The sequence below is a fragment of the Gracilinanus agilis genome, chromosome 2 (assembly GCF_016433145.1).
Source record: "Gracilinanus agilis isolate LMUSP501 chromosome 2, AgileGrace, whole genome shotgun sequence".
NCBI classification, from domain to species: domain Eukaryota; kingdom Metazoa; phylum Chordata; class Mammalia; order Didelphimorphia; family Didelphidae; genus Gracilinanus; species Gracilinanus agilis.
In genome coordinates, this window is record NC_058131.1 from 593,516,942 (window position 1) to 593,540,260 (window position 23,319).

A 23,319-nucleotide genomic window follows, 5' to 3' on the forward strand; every position below is an offset into this window, starting at 1 on the left:
GTCATTTATCCAGATGACAACTTCACAACTATATGGTCCAGAGAGAGGCTTACTCCATGAGTGCTGGGCTTTCCATTTTGCCAAAGGGATTATTTCATTCCGGCTATTCTATTGCTCGATTCTTTCCTCCATCCATCCACCCCCCCCCCTCCTCCTCCTCCTCTATGAGCGCTGGGCCAATTCCTCCTCCTAAGTAACAGGTGGCTGCAAATAATTCCTTTGAACTCTTGTGTTCTTCTCTCCGCCCCCACCCTCACCTCCGCCCCGCATTTCTCTAAGCTCCGGTGGAGAGTTGGAGAGTTCTTATTCTCTGTTTATTGTGACTTGAAACTCTCGTCTCCCTCCTCCACCCCACCCCACCCCAGGGAGTTAATTGCTGTATCCCATCACCCCTCCCCCTTGTAAATAGTGCCAGCTGTGCCGGAGCTGTGAGATTCCTCTTATCCTTGCATTGCCAACGCAGCTGTAGGGTTTCATTTTCGACCTTCTGGGGAGCTTGAGGGTAGTTAATTAGTTTTCTATGCCTCTTCCTAGATATGTGTGTGCAGACCCTAAGCTCAAAGGTATGCGCCATTTAAGCTACACATGTAAGCACCGTGATGTGCAAGAATTCCTAATGTGAGATTTCCATCCCCACTGAACTTACTTGGATGCGCAATAGTTCGTATTGTTACATAACGGTGTACATACCTACCCTAAAGATGGGTTCTTCTTGAATGGGTGAATAGTCTTTTGTCAACCTATGGCATTTTCATTTTGCCATTTAAATTTAATCTTGAATTGACTTAGTTTGCTATTTGAAATTATCCATCAAATCTGAGCTTCCTAAACTGGGGGATTGGAGCTGATTGTTTTATTTGTGTATTTCAACGTAATTGGTTTCCTCTGTAATCCTAAATATTTTATTTTATGCATTGAAAAACGTTATTCTAAGGAGTCCATTGGCTACATCATACTGCCCGAGGAGTTTATGACACCGACAAAAAAAAAAAAAAAAAAAAGGTGATACCCTGCCTCATATTCAAAATTCCATTGCCAAAAAGTTCGATTGCCTGTATGTAACATAACCTGAGATGCAATCATTGATCCTTTGTAACATCAGTCATAGGTCAAATCCAAGATCTTATTGAAAATCAATTTAGATTGTTCTCCTAGCAACCTGAGACAGAACTCTTATTTCCTAATAATACACTTCCAAGGGCTCTTGGATTCATAATGGCCAAATGAAGAAAATGATGTAAACAGGCACCCCAGCTAATTGATTTTGCATTGTTGGGGCGTGTGGTTGTTGTTTTAATGGAGTTAAATCCTTAATCTCAAAACCTTTCTCCAAGCATAAACAAAACACAAATAAACTCTGGTGGGACCTCATAGCCAGTGGCCAAGAAAATGTGTGCGGTCACTTCACATTTGAAATATACTATAATTAAATTCAGTGGTTAGGGCGTGCCTCCTTAGAATTCCTTGAATAAACATGCCTCTCCAGGAGTTTCCCTATTGACTGGGAGACAAGTGCAAAAAGAAGAGTCCTAACTGGAGCAGAGGACAATTGAAATACAAAGGCTTTGGTTGTAGAAAAAGAAACTGCGAATAAAAAGAGCTATAAGAAGGGAAATATTGAGGAGAAATGAAGAGTTAGAAGAATCTGCCCTCCTGATTTCTCTCTCCATTCCCCTCCCATTTTCTTTCCTCTACCACTTAGGATCGCCATGCTAGAGTAGCCTCTCTGATTTCCCAACATCTCCACTCTGAAATCATCTCAAAGTGTTTCCTTCCTAATTCATCTCAACTCACTGGCTTGAATTTATCCACCACACCCCAAATTCATTAGCTCTGCAGCCTTTGCAACCCTTTTTGGCTCAAGGAAAAGTAATCTGAACTCAGCCCTTAGTGAAATGTCATAAGACCACCCAGACAGCCTAATTTCTGACTGTGAGATTTACAAAAATGTAAATCGAGTACAAGTTCTACCTGTGGAGCTCACTGCCAATAGCATCCCAGGTTACACCTTAAAATCTTCCACACTTCGGCCATTTCTGGAGTGACTCTCCATTTCATGGAAATGCCAAGCACTTAAAGGGGGAGGGGAGGAGGTGTGTGTGCAATTGTCTTTCCCCTAGGAACTGGCAACTTTCTGGCCTCTCAATTCAGTCCCTTCTAAAGGTGAGAATACAAAAGATAGAGCTTCCCGCCACAAAACGACAGAAAGAAAGAATCAGGAAATGAAAAGTTCCCCCCTGGAAGTGTTCATCACTTTTGTTTAAAGGAAAGCAGAAAAATAAAAGATTAAAGAGGATAATCTCATTCCCATTATTTATCCATTGTCACCCACTTCTCACTGCAAAGTAGATCACAATAGCTTTAGAGTTTCTATTGCATTTCAATAGAATAGTGGTCTGGCAAAGTCCTCTAGCTATAGGACAGTTTGGGATTTTTTAAAGCAGCATTTATGATCACAATTCAGCCTAAGCGGTCAGCATATTAGCCCTGCTTTAAAAATCCATTGCCTTTACCTTCATTTCCTGTAATCCATCCATCCATGCATGCATCTCATGGGTGCCAGCTGTGAGTTTCTGGATGGGAACAAATAAATGGGTTGTAGAAAAGAAATGGATCCACAGTTCCGTCATTTAGAGGGCAGGATCTGTGAGAGGCTGTGTGGGAAGGAGAAAGGATGGGATATTGAATCTAGGTTATGTTCCTAGACCTAAATCTTTGTAAGTGCATGCCTAAATGTGAGGCAGGTTGCCTTAAAACTCAACTAGTCCTTGCTTTTGTTCTTACTGAGTACCAATCTAATTTGAGTTAGATATGCTCGGAACCATTCTGCAGAATGGAGAATTTAGCTCCTCCATTCCAATAAAGATGCTAATTCAGTGGCCTTTTGAAGAGAGAGAAATTCCTATTTTCATTCAGAAGTAATTTGTTAGCGATTGGGTATATGAAAGGGTTATGCCCCAGTGACTGACTTTGTATAACACAAATACTTCCCTTCTTAGTCACAGATGAGGCCCTCCCCCCACTCTTATATAATCCCACCCCACATGCTAGTGGTGTCCAATTTGTATTTTAATCTTGATCCAAGCTGGAGACAAGCCACAGTACTTCTCTGGAGCCATTAGAGTTACAGGCTCTTGGGCAACTTGTAGTTCCCAGGGAAAGTAAAATTCAGTCATTCCCCCAAATACTTTCCAATCTGAATTTAAGGTTTTGGAGATGGAAAAAAGGACTCAACCAAGCCAATGGTAGGCACTTAGTGATCACTTGCCCTTTGATTGCTTGATTGTTTCTTTGTGCAAGCTGACTTTGAGGAGCCGGGAAAATGTAAGATATAAGGATAATCTTTTTCCCATCTTTCCCATCTCAAAAGATAGAGGTTCAGGTACCAGGTCTCAGGCACCAATTTCAATCAGTTTCTAAATAGCCTTCTTCCTCATTAAGATTATGTTCTCACCCTCAAAATATTACTATACTCTTCTTTCCACTTTAAAAGGTGCTTTTATTTTCATCTGTCCTTTCTTCATTCCCTCCTTTCTGAAGAGATGTTTTCATCTTCCTTTCCAAGACTAACCCCACCAGTTAAGTTCTAGTCCTGTTTCCAACTCCTCCATTCCTACATCCGGATGATGGTCTGTCCTAGCTTACAAACAACCAAAATCAAATCTAAATGAATCCAAGCAAACCCTGTGCTTTCCCCTTGACTACTAAATCTTTCTCTTTATTTTCACAGCTAAACTTCTTGGGAGTACAGATTATACTCACTTTTTTATTTTCTCACTTTCTCATGATACATTTATTCCTTATTTCTTACAACCTCTATTTCTCAAAGTGGTCTCTTGTATTGACTTCTAAAATTCTATACTGCCTTGACTCTGTTCTTCCTACTTCCTAGACATTCCATCATCTCTATGGCTAGTTATATTTCCTCTTCCTGACGGTTTTTCTTCATGCCCCCTACTAATGAATCCAAAGAAGGGGTAATATATTCTTTGCTCTCCACTGATAGTTATCCTAAGGCACACTCTGGATAAATCACTTAATCTACCAGGGCCTCAATTTCTTGATCTGTAAAATGAAAAGATCCCTTCCAGCTCTAGGTCTATTGCCATCCGGGTATAACTTCTTCCTATTCTTGTGGCTATCTACTTGCTGTCGGCCAAAATACTCTCCCAACCTCCTCTCCTCCTAGTCTTACTGCTATGCTCCTTGTCAACTTCAGTATTCGTGTTGATGGCCTGTCTATCCCTTGTGGGTCTCAATTTCATAACTTCTATAATTCCTATAACATCCATATCCATTATATCTCTGCTACCCTGGGAATGTTTTCCACACCCTATAATAATAATACTTAACATTTACCTAAGGCTTTACAATTAGTCAAGGATTTTACAAATATTTTTGTTTAAGACTAACAACAATCCTCCTGAGGTAGGTAGTAAAAGTGTTATTATCCCCATTTTACACATAAAGAAATTGAGGCTTAGAGAGATTAAATGATTCAATCATGGTCCCACAGTTAGTAAAACCCAGGGGCAGAATTTAAACCCAGGTCTTTCTAAATCCAAGTATAACAATCTTTTATGTATACCTCACCACCTATCACATATTCTTCCTAGATCGCCATCCCTTGAAATTACTCAAACTCCCAATCCTAAACTTTGAAATTCCCCTCTGTATGTTCTACCCTTTCAACTTTCCCATTTCTCACCTTCCGACACAGCTTTCTGCTCTTATAACCTACCCTCGATCTCTCCTGGAAACCAGTTTTGTCTATAGCTAACTATTTCAACAACACTTGAGCCTCTTCTCCCCTAAAGCTGTCATCCTTTCTCTGATCTTCTCTGGCACATAGTAAGTACTTAATAGATACGCATTAACTAATTAATTATTGATTTCACTGTTAATCTAGAAAAGTATTCTACTCTCCATACTATCTACTCCTTCATTAGCCTCTTGCAATTACTTCCATCCTTACCCAATCTGTGGGAAATGCCCCCTTCCAAAATCACCAGTTACTTCAAAATTATTAAATACATGGCTTCTTCTCAGTCCTCATCCTTCTTGACCTTTGGGACCCCACTAACTACCACATACTCTTGCTTGATATTCTCTTTCTTGTCTTCTGTTGCTCAGTTCTCTCCTAGTTTTCCTTAGTTATTTATTTAATTATTATTTATACCATTTTGTATATAGTTATATTTTTATTTTTATATTAAATTATTGTGTGCTTATATATCATATAATTATATTTTGTTATTTTATTACCATCATTAATCATTCTAAATGAATTAATTAATAAAATTATTGGCATTCATTAATTTATTAATTAGTATATCACTATGTACTTATTTAATCACTCCTTTTCTAACTCCTTCACTGATTTACTATTTTGGAGGAAGACAAAGTTGAGAGAGAAGCCCTCCCAAATACATACCTCAGCTATTTTTTCTGGCCATCTCCCTACATTCTCTCTTAACAATCTCACACATTTTTATAGTTTCAAATATCATCTTTATGCATGTTACTCCCAAATCTCTATCTCTACCCCTACTTTTCCCCTAAACTATAATCCTATATCTCCAATCACCTCTTAGGAATATTTACCTAGATATCTTGCTATAAAGCTATAGATATATTGATATATTGATATCAAACAGCATTTAATTCAATGCAATGCAATTCGGCAAATTTTTATAACATGTCTATTATGTGCAACACCCTATACTAAGCACACAATATACAAAGACCAAAATGAAAATGTCCTAAATTCATCATCTTCCCTCCTACCTCTGCTTCTCTCCCTATTTTTCCATATCTATTAATAGTGCCTCCATTCTCCCAGTCACCCAGCTCAAAATCTATGAATAATTCCTAATGAATTTCCCTCCTCTCACACATCCTTAGTTGCCAAGTCCTGCAGATTCCTGTAGATTCTGTGTATGACAGATGATAAATGTCTTATAACTATCACTTACAGTGAGATCACCTTAGCTCAGATCATCACCACCTGTTACCCAGATTGTGACAATCTCCCAAACGTTTTTCCTACTTCCCATTCAATCTTTAAGCCACTGCCAAAGGGATCTTCTGAATTCAGAGGTCTGATAACATCACTTCCATGCTCAATAATTTTCAGTGATTCTTCATCACCAAATATGTAAAATATGAGCCCTCTTCTCTGATATTCAAGGTTCTCTGTGGTCTGGCTTTCCAGGATTATTTCATAGTACTTCCCTTCAAGCACTATAGTGTTAAGATTAAAAATGATAAAGATTGAGATAATAAGAGAAATTAGTAGTTTAATTAAATTCATGGCCATGTTGGTAAAATAAATATATGACCTTGCCTATCTTTTAATTTTTACCGCTGGAGTCCATCTTGTCCCTCTGGTATGCCAGCCAACCACTCTGCAAAACCCAGAAAGAGGCTTTCTCTAGGCCCTCCTCCGAATTTAAATTGCCCCATACATGGGGACACTGGACGTCCCCACGCCTTAAACTGGAAACCGGAAACCCATAAGGATCACGGGAAATGTAGTCTCAAAGTCCCCACATGTCCATAGGGAGTCTGCTAGACACTTCCCTGAATTTAAAACAAACAATAGGTATTATGATTTCATTCTCCCCACTCCTATCTCCATACCTTTATGCACCTGATCCCTGACGCATGCCAACCTAATCAATCCTACAGTCTAATAACCTCTAGACAGGGGTGTGCATATGATGTACATCTTTCCCCAAAATGCTTTCATTTTCGTATAGGATAAAGCCAGACTCCTTAGTTTATTCTCCCTGGCACTCCACATTCTAATTAGAAGTCATTTCTCAAATGTTATGTCCCATTATTTCCCACCTCCCTTCCCATATACAGGAATTCTGTTCCATTTGCTTGGGATATTTGTTGCTCCTCAAACCATGAATAATGAGGGGGAAGTATTTATTAAATGCCAAACACATGCCTTAATTGTATTATATGCCATGAAGATTATGAAAGGTGGATAAAGTGTGATCCCTTTCTATGAGAACCTCCTGATCTAACATATCTGTTAGCTAAAAACATGTTAAATTCATGTGGTAAAATCACAATTTCTTTTACCTGTGAAAGGAATTTCTTTACCTTAACTTAATCAAGTACTTTGAAGTGCCTTGCCCTTTTAATTCAATCAGTCAGGAACTTGTGAATCCTTTTGATAAGAGTTCATACCCTCAGAGGGCCGGAGGTAGATCCCACAGACACTGCCCCCTGGGCAATGCTAAGCAATTTGGGAGGTCGTGATTGGTTCCTGTGAATTGGGAAAGAGACAGGAAATGACAAGAAAAAAGGACTATAAAAGGTGAGACCAAAAAGAAGATTCATTCACTCCTTGGCTCTTTAGCCAGGAGACTGTCCTGGGCAAGGAGGATTCTGCATGATTCTGCACTGGACATTTTCTGGGTAGAAGACTGGAACTGAAGGAAGAGGCTTACACTGGTAAGACCCATATTGAAGAGATTATTGGACTTCCTCTTGGAGATCAGAACCTAAGGGAGTTTTTGTCAGAGTTGAGCTGAATTTCTTTGGATTGGCAATTATAGGGCATTTAGCTAGGAAATATTTTCTATTTCTCTCTTTTGCTGTATTTATATTATATTAAATTATTAAGAGCTACTAATAGATTTTTTTTACTTAAGGGTTAATAATTTTATAAATGGCAACCATAATCTTACATTTTTTAACTCTCATATTGACTCAAACCCAATTTTAAATCTTACACACCTTTGAATGGAACTTATAGCCTCTGAATGAATAGTAACAGGTTTGGGCTATTGCTGCTGCCTATTGTATGAGGCAAATGTTCATTCAATCAAATTAAAGTCTAGTTAGTGCTTTCTTCACCATCTCTTGAACTCAGCTACCTACTAACCATAACCCAGATCCTTAATTACCTAATGCCTGAGTTACTGCAATAGTCTCCAAAATAGATTGTGACAATATTGGGCCTGTTTTCTCATTTTATGACATGAAAGAATTTGACTACCTTTGGGTTTCAATGGGGCAGTTGGGTGGTACAGGTCTGGAATCAGGAAGTCCTGAATTCAAATTCAGCCTCAGACATCTATTAGAAGGAAAAGGCACTCCAGTATCTTTGCCAAGAAAACTCCAAATGGAGAGTCAGACATGACTGCAATGTCTGAACAACAGTGTTTCAAAACTTCACCATCCTATACTTGTCAGATCTCTGGGAAAGGAAAGACTTTAAAACCAAGCAAGAGTTAGAGAAAATTACAAAATGTAAATTAAATGGTTTTGATTATATTAAACTAAAAAGCTTTTGTACAAACAAAAACAATGTAGTCAAAATCAGAAGGGAAACAACAAATTGGGAAAAAATCTTTATAACAAAAAACTCTGACAGGGGTCTAATTACTCAAATATACAAGGAGTTAAAGCAATTGTATAAAAAAAATCAATCCATTCCCCAATTGATAAATGGGCAAGAGACATGAATAGGCAATTTTCAGGTAAGGAAATCAAAAGTATCAATAAGTACATGAGAAAGTGTTCCAAATCTCTAATAATTAGAGAAATGCAAATCAAAACAACTCTGAGGTATCACCTCACACCTAGCAGATTGGCTAAAATGAAAGAAGGGGAGAGTAATGAATGTTGGAGGGGATGTGGCAAAATTGGGACATTGATGCATTGCTGGTGGAATTGTGAACTGATCCAGCCATTCTGGCTGGCAATTTGGAATCATGCTCAAGGGGCTATAAAAGAATGCCTGCCCTTTGATCCAGCCATATCATTGTTGGGTTTGTACCCCAAAGAGATCATAGATAAACAGACTTGTATGAAAATATTTATAGCTGCACTTTTTGTGGTGGCAACAAACTGGAAAAGGAGGGTATGTCCTTCAATTGGGGAATGGCTGAACAAACTGTGGTATATGCGGGTGATGGAATACTATTGTGCTCAAAGGAATAATAAACTGGAGGAGTTCCAGGCGAACTGGAGAGACCTCCAGGAACTGATGCAGAGCGAAAGTAGCAGAGCCAGAAGAACATTGTACACAGAGACTGATATACTATGGTAAAATCGAATGTAATGGGCTTCTGTACCAGCAACAATGCAATGACCCAGGACAGCTCTGAGGGATTTATGGTAAAGAACATTATCTACATTCAGAGGAAGAACTGCAGGAGAGGAAACATATAAGAAAAGCAACTGCTTGAACGCATGGGTCGGGGTGGACATGATTGGGGATGTGGACTCGAAACTACCACACCAATGCAACCACCAACAATTTGGAAATAGGTCTTGATCAAGGACACATGACAAAACCAGTGGAAATGTGCGTCTGCCATGGGTGGGGGGAGTGCGGGGGGTGAAGGGGAAAGTAGGAGCATGAATCATGTAACCATGTTAAAAATGATTATTAATAAATATTAAATTTTAAAAAATGATTATTAATAAATGTTTAAATTTTAAAAAAAAAACTTAACCATCCTAACGACTAGTAAAATAAGGAAATTATCGACCCCAGACTGCTTCAAACCCAACAGGGTGGCTTAATAAATTAATTGCCCCACCCTGAGTGGCCAAGGAAGATACTAGTACTAGATGCCTAGGACACTAGTAACGCTAAGAGACCAGGATTCTGCCACTGCTACTTCTGGCACAGAAGGGTGTAGTCCTAAGGAACTGGAGAAGCAAAACTCTACTAAGCCCAAGCCAGGGATGAGGACAAAAATCACGCCCAGACAATACTGCTGCTTTAACTGTCAAAGGCTGCTGTTTTAGTAGAGAAAAGAAACCCTAAATGTCAGCAAATGATAGCTGACATGAGGTAAAACAATAGGGAATCCTACTAGCTTTCCCCTACTCTCATCTTCTCTCTAGAATTCTGTTTAAAAAATTTTTTTTCTGCTGCAGAAAACAACTGTAGGCTACCTTCAAACCCATAGCTTCCTGGAGTACCTCTGAACCTAAAACTGAGTTGGTGGAAGATTGAAGAGAAGTTTCTTATATCAAGTTCTACCTAACTTTTTTCTCTTTAGTTGATGGATTGCCATGAAATGTAAACACCAGGAAATTTCTTTTTTCTCACAAGTCAGTTTAAAGGTAAAGATTCTCATCTCTCCTCTACCTCTTTTGTCTTTTGTCTAAGGCTAACCTTAGAGGAGCTCAGGACTCAGGACTTCCTAGGGTGAGGGGTCTAAGGCAACTCAAATTGCATCCTACCTGCCCACCCTAACATTTTTATTCAAGTAAAATCACATGCAAATGAGCAGCAAGATCAGCCTTGAAGAGGAAAATCACTAAGCATAGCTCAGTACATGACTAGTGTCTGTGCAAGAGTATATCTTACTCTTGTAGCTGGCAAAATAAGGGTGGGAGGTGGATAGGCTGATTTTACCCAAAAACCCCAGGAGTTTTGAGTCATAGGTCCCCTGGCTAGAGAATAAGAGCTCAGGAATTTAAGATTCCTTTAACTGGATGAACCCTCCCATTGTATTTTTTCAAAATACCATAGAAGGTTAATCATTCTTTCTGTAAGGGAGAGCTCTACACTTGGGCTATGAAGCTTGGATGCATATAAGGCCCAGGAGCCTATAGAACAGGGGTTCTAATGTATGGTGAACTTATTTTTTAAAATAGTTTAATAACTGTATTTCAATATAATTGGTTTCCTTTGAAATCCAATTTATTTATTATATATTTTAAAGCCTTCTGAGAAGTAAACTGTGGGCTTCACCAAACTGCCAAAGGGGTCCATAGTACAAAAAAAGCCTTGCTCTAGGATCAAACCAAATTTTTGATCAGGGATTCTCATCAGGACTTGATCAGTCCTGATGAGAATCCCATATCTATTCTGAAGTAGTCCTCTCTAAACTGTCTCCAGACCAGCTTCCATTCTGGGAAAACTAGGAGAATGAACCAATTCTTGGCCCCTCACTTAGGTGCCAGCATCATCTTGGGGAACCCTGAGATTATAAAGCCAGGTGTGTTCTAGATCCAAAAATGTACTGAAGCCAGCTCCTAATTTTCAGTGTGCATAATCATACCTTAGAAATAGGCAAATACAAAAAATCTGGGCTTTATGTATTATTTTGTTGGTGATAAAAGAAAGTGATGGAAAAAACATACTAAGTGGGTCACGATTTAGCTGGTTGTTAAAACATTTACTAGTATACAGATCTCTCAGGGAGAGAAAAAGGGATTCCTATCAAGGGTTCCAGAGCCTAGAATTTTCTGCCTAAAATCAAGAGAGGACCTAGAAACAGTTGTGACCCAAAGAAGATTCTTCCAGGTCCCCTTCTTCCTCTAATCCGATACCCAAGGTCAACTCAGAGATGTCTAAAGTCCCCTAAGGCTTTTAGTCCAGGGTAATGTTAAGCAGAAAACTCCAGCAGAATAATTAATGAGTATGACAGTCAGTTATTATTAGGTAGTATTGGAAGAAGAGTGAGCCATACACCTGAACAGTGCCACAGGTCAGCTCCACAGGGTCAATACTAGGAGTTATTAGATTTAAGTATGGTTGTTCAGGCATTCTAGTCACGTTCATGGGGTTTCCTTGATGAAGATACTGGATTGGCTCGAGATTTTCTTCTCCAGTGGCAAACAGAGGTTACATGACTTGCCCAAGGTCACATAGCCAGAGAAGTTTCTGAGGATGGATTTGAACTCCAGTATTGTTGACTTTAATCCCAATGCTCTCTTCACTGGGCCATCTAGCTGCCTATAAGCTAACTAACTGTTAGGGAGGTACAAAAGTAAAGAAAAATAATTTCAACACATAGTTAGGAATATCTATATTATGGTCCTATCTTATGGATCGGCTTATGAAAGCTGGGCTCCAAGCAGGGTTCAGTTTCTCTCGGACTCACTACTAAGCAATATCTTGTGCCAGCTAGCCCCAAAGGTTTCTAAATTGTAAAGGAGAGGGTTCCTGTGGGTGATGTTGTGGGGGCCTCTGGATCTGTACTCTTACCACATCCCATCTGTTCTCCTGAATCTGTGGTTGTTCAAATCTTCAAAGTATTCTCACAGCTTATAGCAGCCAACAAACTGTATGATTCAATGCCTCAAAGAGAAAGCACAACTTTTCTTTCTGCCCTAACCATGCTTTGTGGTCATTATCTCCTGTTCTTCAGAGACTCTACTGTGCTTCTCTCAGTCCTCAGCCTCTTTTACCTCTTTGACATTTGACACTAGGAAACTCCTCTCCTTCGGATATCTTCTCCTCCCTCCAGCTTCTATGATACTGGAATCTCATGATGCTCTTCCTACTTCCTAGATTTCACCTTTTCTGTCTCCTCTTCTCTCTTCCCTCCTGACCCCTTAATCATGAGCATCCTCCAAAATTCTTTTCTAGACCTTCTTATATATGCATATAGACAGATCATTAATCATTTATGAATCTCATATATACATATATATAGTGTGTGTATATATGCATATAAATACACATTGGTTGTGGAGCACAAATGGAATAGAACTCCATTCTATCCCCTCAAAAATGGGATTTTGACAGGAATATTAGTCAATGTAGATCTAGTCCATCTTCACTCAAAAATACCAGCTCATATTTTTTAACATCCTCTGATAACTTCTGACATGTTAGAAACAAAAATTACTGGTTTGATTCTGGATTAAGCATTTGTTTTTCTGTAGTTAACAGGGATCAAATGAGAGGAATCCCTATAGAACCTTATTACATCAGAAATTAAATTTCTTGATGTAATATATGCATGTGTGCATATATTTGCAAATCATATACACACATGTATATACATCTACATGCTCTCCGTTAAGTTCATCAATTATCTTTGTAGAAAAATCCCAAATTTATCTCTCTCTTCCCAGCTTCTCCCCAAACTTCCAGTGCTGAATTCCAGCTCCCTGACAAACAGCTCATAGTTTTACTTTGATGTCTCACTGGAACTTCAAAATCAACCTATTTAAAACTGAATTCAGCATTTTTTCCCCTAACTCTAACTTTCTGTTTCTGTTAATAACTCTACTATGTTCTCAGATGACTAACTTTAGAGTTACTTTTGCCTCTCCCCTCTCCTTCACTCCACAGATGCAATTAATTGCCTAGTCCCTCTTTTCTATCTCCAGGATATATCTCCAACTCATGCAACTAGCCTACCTCTAACTCATTTATTCTCACCTTAACTATTATAATAGTCTATTAACTGATCCACCTGCCTAGTCTATCCCCTAATAATGGGAGTCAGTGTGATCAAGTGGAAAGTTTATTGACTTCGGAGTCAAAGCCGAGGTTCAAAACCCAGCTCTGCCATTTACTACCTGTGTGATCTTGACTAAATCGTTTCATCTCTCTGACATTCAGCTAAATCTGTAAAATGAAGTATTTGGACTACAAGAGTTTTAAGGTCCCTTCCATCTTTATATTTATGATGATCCTAATGTTATTTCCCCAATCCATCTTTCACACTGCTATCTAAATGATCTTCCTATTATATCACTCTGATTATGTCCCTTCTCTATGTATTTCTTATTGTCTAGAGCAGGGGTCGGCAACGTATGGCTCTTTCTGCAGGAGCCATAAAGTCAATTTTTTTTTCAGGCGCTGTTACAAGAGCGTGCACTGTGAGCACTGTACGGCTCTCATGAAATTACATTTTAAAAGATGTGGCGTTTGTGGCTCTCACGGCCAAAAAGGTTGCTGACCCCTGGTCTAGAGTGATTTTGTTTTATTTTATTAGTTAGTTATTTTTTTATTTAGAATATTTTTCCATGGTTACATGATTCATGTTCTTTCCCTGTAGCCAACACACAATGCTACTGAGTTTTACATGTATCATTGATCAAGACAGTACTATTGATAGTTGCACTAGGGTGATTGTTTAGCATTTACATCCCCAATAATATCCCCCATCAACCCATGTGTTCAAGCAGGTGTTTTTCTTCTGTTTTTCTGCTCCCACAGTTCTTCCTCTGAATATGGATAGCATTCTTTCTCATGCGTCCCTCAGAATTGTTCTGAATCATTGCATTGCTGCTAGTGGAGAAGTCCATTACATTGGATTGTGCCACAGTGTATCAGTCTCTGTGTATAAGGTTCTCCTGGTTCTGCTCCTTTCACTGCATCAATTCCTGGAGGTCATTCCAGTTCACATGGAATTTCTCCAGTTCATTATTCCTTTCTGCACAATAGTATTCCATCGCCAACAGATACCACAATTTGTTCAGCCATTTCCCAACTGAAAGACATCCCCTCATTTTCCAATTTTAAAAAATGTTTATTGATTTGTTATTACTTACCAAATAAGGATAAACTTCATATTGGCATTCAAGGCCCTCCAGTAATTGTTCCAGTCTACATGTCTGGCCATATCTCCTACCAGCCCCCTTCACATCTCTCCAGAGAGGCTCTTTTCTGCTTTGTTTACTTGATCTTTCATCTGTGTTCACATCACCTCCAAAGCCTTGAATGGTTGCTCACCTCTCTCCATCTGCTGATGCCCCTCTCTTCCTTCAAGGAAGGCCTGACTCAAATTCGCTTCCCCAAAGCCTTCCCTGACATCCCACCACACCCCTTGGCCCTCTGTCAAAAGAAAGTGATTGCTTTTCATCGGATTTCTCATAGCCCTTTACCTGGACCTCTCCTTTGCCCTTATATCCATCTTTCTCATTGTTGTTTGGGCACTTGTTTCCCACTCCCTCCCCCATCTGATGCTAAGCAACTAGAAAGCAGAGCCTATGTCACATCTATCTCTGGGTCCTCAATACCTAACACAACACCTTGCACATGATAATAACTAATAAGTGTTTATTGAATTGTTGAAACATTCATGAGGAAGGAAATCATTCATTCATTAGCTAAATATATCTCTTTAATGACACACTGCCGTCTACCAGTTTATCTAAGGGTTTCTGTTTTGATTTATAGTCTTTTATTATTTAACAAAAAGACTAGCTTTGGGGATGTGAGGCCAAAGAAAAATATAATTAATGAAAATGAAACAGCTAATTTTTTTTCTTGCCTTACCGTGAGCAACAGACATTGTTTATTAGTTCATTTGTTTTTGTCTAGGGATATATGTTAATACCACAATTCAGTAAATGCAGGGATTGTCATGACCCAAAATTTCGGAGCCCCACCCTCCTGTAACCAGGTTTCTAGGCTATAATTTAGTGAAGCAAATTGAGAGGAGGAGATACCATTTCTCAATTGGTACTAAAAAGGTGGGGAGGAACCCCCGAGGCTCCTATGCTTAACAAAATTTGTCTAACCCTCTGTTAGCAAGATAAGACTGTACCTTTCCTCTTCTCCACAAATCCCTCAGGCTCCAGGAATTCTTTGAGGCTACCATTATCCATTTTAGTTCAATTGTACCTGTATAAATATAGAGGGAATTTTTTTTAAAGAACTGTGATTTTCTTTTTTTCTTTAAGTATATCCCATAGGAGTAATTAGGCTAGAGTCAGAGCCAATGTGGCTGTAATGGATAGACTATGTCAGATTTAGAGTGAGAAAATCCTGTATTCAGATCCTACGTCTGAAATGTACAAGCTATAGGACAATAAGCAAGTCCCTTAACCTTTCCAAATCTCAATTTCTTCAGCTTTAAAATGGGTTTAATAATATCTGCAGTGCCTGGTTCCAAGGATTGGTATAAGATTCAAAGGAGAAAAAATATACAGCACATTATAAACTTTAAAATACTATAAATATTTCCTATTGCTACTATATCTGGCATTAGTATACCCCAGCAAATATACTCTATATCTTATTTTTAGGTTTGGGAACTAGGACCTGATCTATATTCCCTGATAAATCCATTTTCTAAGCTGGCATCCTAATGAAGCAAGCATAACAGATCTGGAAATCATGTATGATGCAGACTTGGGACAACAAATGATCAGCTTTTTTTCCCAGCACCATAACATGGGCTTTCTTAGTGCTCAATATAATAAGCAGTTAGGTGCCAAAGTGAGTAGAGTGGCTAGACTGGGAATCAGGATGACCTAAGTTCCCAGATTTCCAAAGAGATAAATGACAAAGCTCAAATTCCAAAAACACCTCATTTCCTTCCCACTGCTGACCAGAAGTTGGTGGGCAAGTTTAAAACCCTCTTGGTTAGGGCACCATGGTCTGAGGACAATGGAAAAGACCTGCTAAGGGTGAAGATGGAGTATAGTATGCTCCCCAGCAGTCAAAGATTCAGTTCTATCCTTCTGTCTCCTTGAACAGTCAATAATCCAGCACCAAAACTCTCCTCTTTCTTCAATATCCTACTGGCAAAGCCAGCATGGGGTCAGTCTGTGGGATTGGTCTTCATTCTAGCAGCACAGGACAACAAGAGAGAGGGGTTGCTACCTAACTAGCAAAGATCAAAGGATAATAAGGCACTAATGCACGGAAAAGCACCAGATCTCTAGGGAACCTCAGGGGCCAGCTCTTGACATTACTGGTATTCTGACCACGCTGTACCAGAAGTCACAGTGCACAAAAGGTTGTGGATGTTTCATGGCTAGTTTGTGAGCATTTAGAGCCCTCAGAATGCCTCTGTGAAGGCATTCCTGACTAACTCAAAGAAGGAAGAAGAGAGGCTCTCACACCTTGTGAAGATGCTGCTCCGAAGGCTGTGATCGGGCACAGTGCCAGAGGACTCACTCCAACCCAACCATTCTGGGGTTTGGTGACTCCCTTCCCTCATGAAAATCATGCTCTCAGTACACTTGCAGCTGAATTCGAGACAGAAACTGCACCCTAACTCCTCAGGACAGATTGAGTAAAAACTGGAAATACAACCAAAAATCTAGGGGCAGGGCACATAGCTGGAAGATAAAGAAAAGTGGCCCTTTTCGGGGCTCCTGATTGTCCCCTCTGGTGTGTGCCACTAAAACCTAAGAAAAAGTCAATCTTTTGGTGAAGTCCAAGTCAAGTCTGGTGATTACCAACCCATTAGTAGAGTCATTTCTTCTTTGGCTTCCTTTTTAACAGTTGACCCAAGTTTAGTTCGTTACTATGCTTAAAGAGTTCAGGAATATTGGTAGCAAACAAACACACTGATTCATTTCCTTTTGGAGTGACTTTGGACAAATCAGTTAACCTTCCAGGTAAAATACCCCACTTTTAACATAGTAAAACATAGGCATTTAAGAATGGAGTAGAAAATATGATATGAAGTCACAAGTATAAATCACTCAATCCAAATCTAACCCTCCTCACATCTAGATGAAGAAACTAAGGGTTAGGGAAGTTAAGCAACTTATCCAGGGTCACCCACCAGTATAAGGAAGGTGTTGGATTAGGTGGTCTCTGAGGTCCTTTTTCAGCTTTAATTCTATGATCCTATATGATCTTAGGACACTTTTAAACTCTATCCTCTGTCTTTCTGTCAGCATTTAATGCCTACCCACTTTGTTAACCTCCATCTAAAAGTCTGGTTCTGACACATACTGCCTTGAACAGATTACTTAATCTCTACATGTCGCACCAACTCTCCCAAATTATAAATTATAGATGTTGATTTGTAATGGTGGAGGAATTTCCTCACCTGGGAGTTCCCTAGCAGATGAAATTACAGTTCTAGAACAAAATAAACCAAACTAGACCCTATTTATGTATATATTCCAGACATAATGCAAATCTAATGAAGTAGTTCATGGGTGACATTAGAATTTTTGTCTTCTGTACTAAAAATAAAACAATGGAAAGCAAACCAAATGAACACAGCTAAGGTAAATGCCTGCTGGCTGTTTTCACAGCAAGATGATTGTATTAATTATAGTCTGTCTGCCTCTTAGGCCTCAGGACTTTCTGTCCACCCTCCTTAAAATATAAAACAACACAGGTGAAAATCTTGTTGGGGATTTTTCAGTGACTTCCTTTTATGATGAAATGGCTATGGAGTCCCAGTTAAACCGAATAGTTTGGAGAGCTTTCGTCAAAAAAGAAAAAGAAGATGGAACAAGCTGTCATGTTTTCACAATTCAGAAAGTACTTGTCTGTGATACTTGTGACACAACACAAATTACAGAATTTTAAGCCAGGTCTTTGGAGTCTGGTGTTTCTAATTTCACTAGGCCGTCTATCTTAAATAAATTACTAATAAGGTGAATAGTCAAGAGGGACCCATAATATTGAGATGAAGCAATATTTATCAAACTGTAAATGTAATTATACTTCAATTTATATATTTTAGACATTATTTAAACCTTATTTTTTGTTTGTATATTCACATCTATAGTTTACTTATCCCATTAAAGTTTATTTTCCATAAAAACAGAAAACTCAATGCTCTGGCCAAAATGAATAGAAGCAATTGCCTAGTTCAGAGAAGCAATCTAGCTTAGGGGATAGAGAACTAAATTTGGAATCAGGAAGACCTACTGACAAGACTTTGAACAAGTCATTAAACACCTGATATTCCAAGCAACTTTCTGAGGGAATAAATTATGAATTTTCTGTCTTTGTAACAGGCTAAGGTGATGGACTACCTACCAGTGGGGACATCTGTATTTCACAGCAGATATTTACAAGCTGTGTTACCCTGGGAAAACAACACAACCTCTTTCAGCCTCAATTTATCCATCTATAAAATGGGGAGAATAAAAGCAGTGAATTCATAAGGCTTCTGTGAAGATCAAATGAAATATCGTGTACTAGGGCTTTGCAAGTCTTAAAGAGCTATTTAAATGCTGGTTGTTTATTATTATCATTGTTATTAATTGTATTTGGTGGAAGGAGTTCCCATATTGGGAGTTCTACATTGATGAACTCACAGGTCTGATCCAACAGCAAAAACAAATACTTAATTCGCCCTGAGCCTGATTTTCAGATCTGAAATGGATACTTCTCCCCCTCCCCCCGGCCGGCAAGTATTGATTGTGTGGTCCTTAGGTTTCCTTAGTTTGAGTATGAGGTGAAACTAAATGAGATGGACCATTCACAAGGTTAACTGGAATTTTTCATTTGCTGCATCACATTCCCTTGTCCTCGGAGGACACAATCAGTGGCTGGCTGGCATGCCTCTCTATTCTCACTTCCCTAATAAAGGAAACGGATAAAATCACTCTTTTCTATTTCCAGGCTGTAGTTAGTTTCTGATGTCTTCTTGCCTTCTCCCCTCCACAGAAGTGTTTAAAAGCTGTGATAGGATGTCAGCCATGCTCAGCATTGTCTACACAGAATAGACACATACTGTACACTTAGTAAATCTGTTTTTTAAAAAAGACAAACCCCTCCTGTCACGTACGGAAGTATACTGGAGCAACAATATTGTCTCTAATTCAGTGCGTTTTGAGATCCTCCGACCCTAAGCTCTAAATGCACTTTTGGCTTTTGATACACTTAAAGACGTGTGCACAGCAACTTCCCCATAGTTGGGATCAGGGTGGAAATCCTAGATATTTCCGTGGGAGAGTCAAAAACTTGTAGGGAGCTTTTCTGCCCGGCCGGTCAGAGGCAGAACATCTGTCTAAGCTTCCCCTGCTCATCCTGATCTAACCAGTGAGCACATTTGCTTAGGGGGCTTTGAGACCTTCCCCCATTTTCCTTTACTCTTTCCCTCTCCCTTCACCTTGCTCCCCTTCCCACTTTTTCTTAAGGTGTCCCTGCCTTCCTTGGGTCGGTGTTTCGATGTGGGAGAGTGGCTGAAGATAGGAGGGGAGAAGGGATTTACACCCCCTGGCACCCTCTTTCACTTCCACTCCTCTCCCGGTCCCGTAGATCGGAGCTGAGCGGCTTCTCTGTCTCCCGCCCCCACCCCACCCCTTCACCCCTTCCCCCTTCCTCCTTTTGCATGTTAACAAACCTTCTCGCACCAGCACGTGGAGGGTTAGCGGAGGGAGGGGGCTAGCCCTGCCTGCCAGTCTATCTAGTTATCTCTTCCAGACTAGGCTGATCAGTTCGGGAAGGGGGGGGGGGGGTGGAAATCACTTTACTTTCACACCCTGTCCCTGCCTCCGCCAGTCTCTCGTAGACATGCAGCGGGAAAGGATGCAGGGCTCCCCGAACTGCAGCTAAACAGAGGGGTGGGTGGGCTGGGAGTAGGGGAGGGAGGGGGGATCGAGCTCCCAGCCCAGCCGCAGAGAATTTAGTGGGGAGAGGAGTGGAGGGGACTACACCCCGGGGTGGCCGACCCTCCCTCGGTCCCTTCGGGTCAAAGAATCGGTCCCCTTTCACCCCCTCCTCACCGCCACCCCCCGTGGGCCGGAGGGGCTCATGCAGCCGTTAAGGTAAGAACGCAGAGTCGGGAATCGTTGGGGAGGCTAGAAGAGAGTGAGGTGAATGGGGGAGGAGGGAACTCATTCTTCCTCACTCTACCCAGAACCCCCCCACCCCCAAAACCAGTCACCTTGGGAGAGACAACTCACCCTCACCTCCCTCTGGGTTTGCTGACAGACAGCCCCGACGGTAGTAGTCTCACACTAGGATTCTTATCTAAGCCGCCCCGTCGTGTTCCTTCCTCCTCTGCCCCCCACCCCAGCCCTGGCACCCCGTTGCTACTCGTTTTTGTTTTCAGATTTCCCTTGATTTGTGTTTTATTGCTCTGATTTGCTTTTCAATTCTTGGCATTAAAGTTTTTGTGTGTCTGATTTCTCCCCACCTCGCCAAAAAGAATTTCCCTTTAGCAGTAGGTCGCGATTGGAATAGATCCTGGGAATAGCACTCGTGTTTGTATTGGTGGACTGTAGTTTTTCTCTCGCCTTCAGCTCCGCGGAGTGTATATGTGTGTACATGTACGTATGTGTGCCGTGCTTTTCTTGTCTCGTGTACCACGGGTTTTGCAGTGGGGGGCTGCTGCCGCACACCTCACGTTTGCAGCCGTCAGCTCCTTGAAAACCTCAGCGATCCTGACTCTCTGCAGGAAAACCCAATTGGCGAGTCAGTCGCTGGCCCCAAACTTTCAGCCCTGCCTGCTTTTTATCCTATTCATCTAGCTACAAAAATACCCCAGAAGTCGCTTGCCCTGGGGCTGGAACGCGGGGGTGGGTGGTGGATGAATCCCATTCAGCATGCTGTCAGTGGTTCCTTCTGGGTAACCTTCTTCCGGGGTTTCCATCCTGTCCTGGTTGGGGGGGGGGGGGGAGGATTTTGGTCTCCTCCAAAGGTATCAACTGGAATCTTTGCTGTCACAAAACTGTAACAAGTTCTGTGGCCAGATAGGAGCGTGCCTGTCAAGGCATCTGCTGCTGACTATCGCGGGGCAGGGCACCTCAAGCTCCTCATTTGCTAATTCCCTGGTTAGCTGCGTTAGCTCAGAGATGGGGGTTGGGAAGAACAGGTGTACTTATGGTACTGGGCAAAAGTTGGGGGATGCTTTGATATGATCCTTGATTGTAGCGCGTTGGAGTAATTGCATTGCATTTGCTAAGAGGTAGAATCAATTTTCCCCAAATTGAGATTTTAATGGGAGCTTGTGAGCTGCTATTATGTCGTGTGGTTTAAGGTGGCATTGGAGTGCATTTATTTTATAAATTGAATATTTCGCAAAAGGATTAGGGAAAACAGCTCCATCTAGCGGAAATAATGAACACAAATTCCTTTCAATAAACCGCCTGGCCCCTATCAAAGTAGACACAACCGAGAATATAAATTATGTTGGAATAACTAAATAGGCTGGTCCAGAAATAGTGACTTTCAATTTTGAGAATTTCACCAAAAAAGTCCAAGTAATTTGAGCAAATACCGAATATTCTGCCATTTTTGGGCCAAGAACCACCAAACAATATTAAACAGTATTGTACTTTAAAAGTCCAATACTTGGAGGCATAGACTGGGTTCACATGTACTCAGGACTCTATCATTTGTATTTCGGATTCGGAGGGGAAAAAATTAATTATTCACTATCATAAAAAGCAACTCACTTGCTAGGAGGCTTCTATAATCTGAATTCGATGCTTTTCACTTTTAGTAAATTTTCATTTTCAGTTTGAAACAGGTTACCTTTGGAAATCTTCACCTATTACTTAATCAACTTGTAGGGCTTGATAAGGGAAAACAATAGAAGTTCTTGCCATTTTATACAAGAAAACAATATTTTGAAAGTGGCAAAGTAAGATCCTTTGCACATACAACAAATGAAATGTTCTACTGTTTCTGAACTTTTTCTGCTATTGGTTGCATGCTTAATAATAAATCAAGTTTAACTTCTATACTTGGTTAAAAAAAGCAAAAAGAGAAGCACTTAATGAATTTGTCACAGAGTAGTAAGATATATAAGGCATATGAATTCAAATGGCATTGAGGAATATTTTGTAGAATGAAAAGTAGGACAAAGTCTCTGGTTTGGTAGATACAACGTTTAGACCTAATCAAACATTCTCCTGTAGTTATTTGAATGTCATTTTTCAAACAAGATGATATTAACACTGAGTTGGACCCCTATTTTGAAAGGCATATCAGAGTCAAAGTCATGAATAGAACCGAACACATTCTCCCAATCCCACCCCAATTAAGGGCTTCACTTTAGACATGCAATCTAACAGGTTAGACAGGACAAGGTTAAATGAAAATATAGAAAAAGAATAAAACAATAACATGAAAACACATACAAAAATTATTTTTCCCAGTTTGGTGAAATTTTGAAGGATTTATTGTCTTTGAAGTCAATTATAATACAATTTAACTTATAATAAATACCCCCACCAAGAAAAACAGAAAAGTGTGGTCCTATCTTTTCCTAAATGTAATTGTACCTGAAAAGGACCTCTAAACTCTCATACCTCCCTTTGCACATTAAGCTATTTAGATCAGATCCACCTTTCTCTTCTTATTTTGACAGTTTGAAGAGATCAGTTACAGCTTTCCACCCCATAGCAAGGAAGTGCCAAAAAGAACAGTAGGACATTTTCCTCCAGATCCAAGAACTAAATACCGCACTACCCAAAATGATCTGTACAGATGAGATGGCAGGGCTATCTATTCCTCCTTTACAAACTAATCTGACTTTTAAAAGGCTAGTCATTTATCCCAGACTTTTCCTCTTCAGGGAAAACTTCCACTAAATTAGCAGAGTAGAACCTGTTAAAACAGGTGTGAGGGAACAGAGATAACTTAAAATGAAAGGATTCTGGATCATAAAACAAAAGAAATGTTAGGAAAAATTGAAGAACGTATAATACTTTTTTTAGCATTCAATACAAATCTAAAATTTTTGCTAGTTTGGGAGCATAAAATGTATATAACTTAATTTGATTATTAGATTTTCTTGAATTTATCAAACTTAAAAAGTATAGTTATAATAAACTATACTTGTCCTTACTTTTAAATGTTTTTAATTTTGTGATAAATGGAGCTGAAAGTTCCTGTCTGGTAAAGTTAAAATAAGTACCTTCCTATTAGATTAAATG

General features: G+C 39.8%; 1 protein-coding gene across 1 annotated transcript in view; it reads left to right on the plus strand.

The window, feature by feature from the left end:
* RGMA (repulsive guidance molecule BMP co-receptor a) overlaps nucleotides 1–23,319 on the plus strand; it is a 170,973-nt gene that overhangs the window by 103,235 nt on the left and 44,419 nt on the right. Inside the window, exon 2 of the mRNA XM_044660136.1 lies at nucleotides 20,680–21,005. Coding sequence (XP_044516071.1) covers nucleotides 20,680–21,005 — 326 coding nt within the window. The remainder of the gene's footprint in view (nucleotides 1–20,679; nucleotides 21,006–23,319) is intronic.